The 4,236-nt window shown below is 40.1% G+C and overlaps 1 protein-coding gene across 1 annotated transcript in view; it reads right to left on the bottom strand.

The window, feature by feature from the left end:
• The window catches only part of FCHSD2 (FCH and double SH3 domains 2), a gene marked incomplete at its 5' end in the record, with an annotated part of 28,265 nt that extends 24,275 nt beyond the window's left edge, over positions 1-3,990 (bottom strand). The window contains 2 exons of the mRNA XM_010189099.1: positions 2,325-2,429; positions 3,821-3,990. Of these exons, the coding sequence (XP_010187401.1) occupies positions 2,325-2,429; positions 3,821-3,990 (275 nt within the window). The remainder of the gene's footprint in view (positions 1-2,324; positions 2,430-3,820) is intronic.
• Positions 3,991-4,236: the final 246 nt, after the last annotated feature.

Here is a 4,236-nt window from a genome sequence, read left to right as displayed (position 1 = left end):
TACCTCCTGTCCTGAGAAGAACCTCTTCGAAGCACTGAGCTAAATCTGGGGTCTCCTTGCTTTGCTTTAATTACCAGTGACAGCTCCTTGACCCAAACGCAGTGCAGCAGGACAGGGAAACAGCAGTTCCACAGCTCCCTACAGACTAAGTATGTGACTGTAATTTTTTGCACAGGTATCATTCCCCAACCCAACCATCAGTAACTCCAACCTAACCAGTTGCACTTAAATATGCAGGGATGCCACAAACGTTTGTTTTCCACACAACTTTGTGTCTTTGAAATACACAGTAGAAAACTTGTATCAAAAGAAAAGGAAGATCAGTGAAAATCACCCAGTCACCGACTCTTCCCAGACTCAGGTACTTGGCATTTTCACCATTTTCTCTTGTCAAACAGAACATGTGTTAAATATTAGAAAGACAAGGGATGGTTTAACTACAACGCACCAGAAGACCATGGCAATACATTATTTGTCTATATTAGCTTCTATCAAATACTGTAAAACACATCTCTGAAAATCAGTCATGCTTCCTACCTCTCCACGGTACTGTTAGGTGTTTATAAGGGTACAAAGATATGACTCCGCGTTTGCTCCTCATTAGATCTGAGAATTGAACACTATTTTTTCCCTCTTCATTGAATCACTTTCCTGGCCATGTGCCTCTTTCCCAGTCTGTTTCCCCATAGAGCTCTATCCATCTCCCTGCTTTTGGGAAAGACGGCTGCCTTCCACAGCACACTGCAGGGTCTATTGCTGATCTCACATCACTTTTTTTTTTAATATAATCCTTCCACTTCTTAGCACTTTCCTTCTGTCCTCAGTTACATTCTGTGGCTGTGGCCAAGGCAACTTGCAATTTTGTCTCAAGCTCTTTTAGCAAATTCTCCCAGGAAAGCCAACCTTCTGCGGGGCAAAAGTCCTTGTGTGCTCTTAAATTTCTTTGCTGTATCTGCACAGACAATATCTGCTGTGTCACCCCTGCCTTTGGGCTCCTGTATCATTCATACAGGACCATGGCCTCAATTCTACTGCAGAGATCCTTCTTGGCCATTCCTATTGCAGCACTTGCTTTCAAAGCTCTAACTTTCCAGAATTCAATTTGTCAATTTTTCTCTCTGTCATCTCCCCGAAGGAAACACATTACCTCTTTGCTCAGTTTCCACTGATTTATTGGGTTCTGTTAATTATGAATTCTTGAGACTTCCAAACACTTCAGTTCCAGACTGATTTCATTTGTAGCTTTTATAATACTTTTATGTGAGAACCTACTCCTCTGCAACTTCTTATCCTGATTGTATTTCTGCTGCTGCTTTTATCTTTCATTCTCATGCTCTCTGTCCTTGCATATTTAATCATTAACTATATATGCACTGAAGTCTGCCTGAAATAGTTTACTCAACAGGAAAGGTTATTGCATTTTACAGCACCTTCGGTTAATAGAGCCTATTCTGGATTTGTTTTAAAAAGAGACCCTAACATTTATCACACCATTAGGAGGAATACTTTTACTCTGTATTCTCTAACCTCTTGAACTGTAAATCACATCAGGTACTCTGAATATCTAGTGGTATGAGAAGCACTTAACTGAAATAATTATGCACGATCTACAGTTTTAATTAAGCAACCTACTCAGCCAAAAACTAAGAGATTAGTTTCTGTTGCTTGCAAGAGGTTTTTTGAATCACTGGCCATGAAAACTGTTAACTTTTACTAACTCAACACTGGCAGTCAAGCATGAAGCTGGTTTATATTTTCATGAGTCTTTCTTAACCCAGTACAGGTCTCCTAAACCTCTATAACCTTTTCAAAAGTACCTCAGAGTAAATGGAGAGAGATACAAAGATTATTTCAAACATTTTCCCATCAACATTACAAAGTAATATGGATATCGAAGGCACATCAACATGTGGCAGTTCCTTCCAGAAGCCAAAAAGCATCAATATAAATATATGATAACCATTTTGTGGTATTAATTCCTTCAGGCAGAATGAAACTAGCAAACTTGAGATTGTTTTTTTCTCTATTTAAGACAAAGCCCTTAAATATGGAGATTATTGACCCTTGCACAAGAGCAGAAAAGACAGTAAGTTTAATCACTTTCCATAAGGAAGTTTTTTAAATATTACTCTAGTTCTAAACATGAGTCTTTCATTAAGTTGATTCAGTGATTGAGAAATATGAAATCAAGGAAAAAATGACATATTAAAATTTCCTGATTTTTGATGCTAAAAGCTTACATTTCCACAAACAAAATTAATTAGCTCTAACATATATTCTTCTGTGGTAAGAAAGTCAACATGCCAAAATAAATCCCTTCTTACCTCAGCCTTACGAATACTCTCTCTGGCTTCATCTATTTTCTGCTCCAGTTCTGCTCGGGTTTGCTCAGACATCACAGGCCCATGGCATTCAAGCTCTTCAAGTGTCTGCCAGAAATAAGAAAATACAGCACAGATGTAGTAAATCAGAATCACAGAGTGGTTTGGGTTGGAAGGGACCTCAAAGCCCACCCAGCCCACCCCCTGCCATGGGCAGGGACACCTCCCACCAGCCCAGGCTGCTCAAAGCTCCATCCAACCTGGCCTTGAACACTGCCAGGGAGGGGGCATCCATGATGACCAAGGCAAAACACCATTTAAATGCCCAGTATTTCACATGGAAATTGAACGCAGGGGGAATGCTTCAACATCTTCAGGAAAACATGATAGTGTGGTATCAATCAATTCATCTATATGTTGATATTTACATATTGAAAATGTGTACTTTGCTCCACACTTACATCAGGATGAAAAAACGCATCTTAAACGTGGTTCCAGACTCTGCTAATAACCTCTGCTTGGTGCTACAACTTGGTTTTTTGCTATACAGTGACCCAGATTCAGCAGAAGACAGGTAAGATGGGAAACGCCTACTCTTGTCTTGCTTCTTGCTTGGTGCATTCTCCTGGGTAGTTTGAGGAATGGCTCAAATCTCTGAAGCCAGGTTCCCCACTTCCTATCCTGAAGCTCACTGAATATTATACAATATTATAGATACTGTAGCATAGAAACATCCTTTTCAGCTGAATTTAGTCTATGCCAGTTAAGCTTGACCTCAGCACGTGAAACAGATGTTTTTAGGAAGAAGTGAGCACAAGAAGTTATCTTGGGTCCCAACACTCTCTCTAAACAAGAGCACGAGAGCGTTGCCACAGACGTTTAAGGAATCGGTGACCCAATGGATGCATTTCTACCGGCTGACTTCATTCTCACTCCTAGGCATTCTCAGCTGTATTCCAAAATACAGCGACCTGAAGTCCCAGTAAGGACATCCAAATACAGGCCTAGGTTCTTCTGTGTTGAGCCACACATGTAGAAATAAATTTAGTAATACACAATTTTGTGTCTTCACGTTAGATTTAAGTGTGCATTACTCATGGGTTTTCCTGGAGTTGAAAAGACTTAATACACAAATGAACACATTGTTTTTCTACAGGTCATACGTACACGATATAGTGGAGATAAGAGCATTTCTGAAACTTTAGTATGAACAGGAGGATGCTGTGTATACTGATGGAGGTCTGTTATTTGCAGTAAAATTGAAGCTGTAACTCCAGATTTATATGGGTATAACAAAATGTATTAATGAACCAAAAAGTTTGAGGGGCTGCTAACCCAGCAGTTTGAATATATCCTATCAGAAAGGCTAAGATGAAAATGGCAGGTTACTCAGAGAGACAAGAGGACAAAAATGATTCCTTGGTGCTTGCAGCACCTCCTCTTCCATGCAGTGGGGAACTGCAACAAATAACACCATAAATGAACATTTTCTAACCTACCCGCTGACTGTGGATGATGTTTTTGTGTTCCCGGGCTACCCGGGTAGCCCATTTCCGAGCCTCCTTGTTGAGGCTGTGCTCTTCAGTTGTTCCAGTTTCCGACTCCAGTTGTCGACTCTGGGATAAGAAAACAACGGAGAACGAGTCACGACACAGACCCGGGGCTACCTCTGTAGATGTGATGATATTTAGTTATAGGGTAACTTGATATTACATTTATCAGCCTGGGATCTTGTTTCATACAAATCAAGAAAGAATCAACAATAACAATTCTCTTCCTTATCAACTTTGTGATGGTATCACGTTATGGAAAGCCAACCATGAAAGCAAAGTTCACAAGAATTCACAACTCAAATGTTTCAGGAAAATCAGCACAACACTGAATACCAGACACAATTCTACTGCAATGAAAGACA

This window comes from Mesitornis unicolor, unplaced genomic scaffold (assembly GCF_000695765.1).
Source record: "Mesitornis unicolor isolate BGI_N332 unplaced genomic scaffold, ASM69576v1 scaffold5087, whole genome shotgun sequence".
NCBI classification, from domain to species: domain Eukaryota; kingdom Metazoa; phylum Chordata; class Aves; order Mesitornithiformes; family Mesitornithidae; genus Mesitornis; species Mesitornis unicolor.
This window is presented reverse-complemented; position numbering and strand designations above follow the sequence as displayed.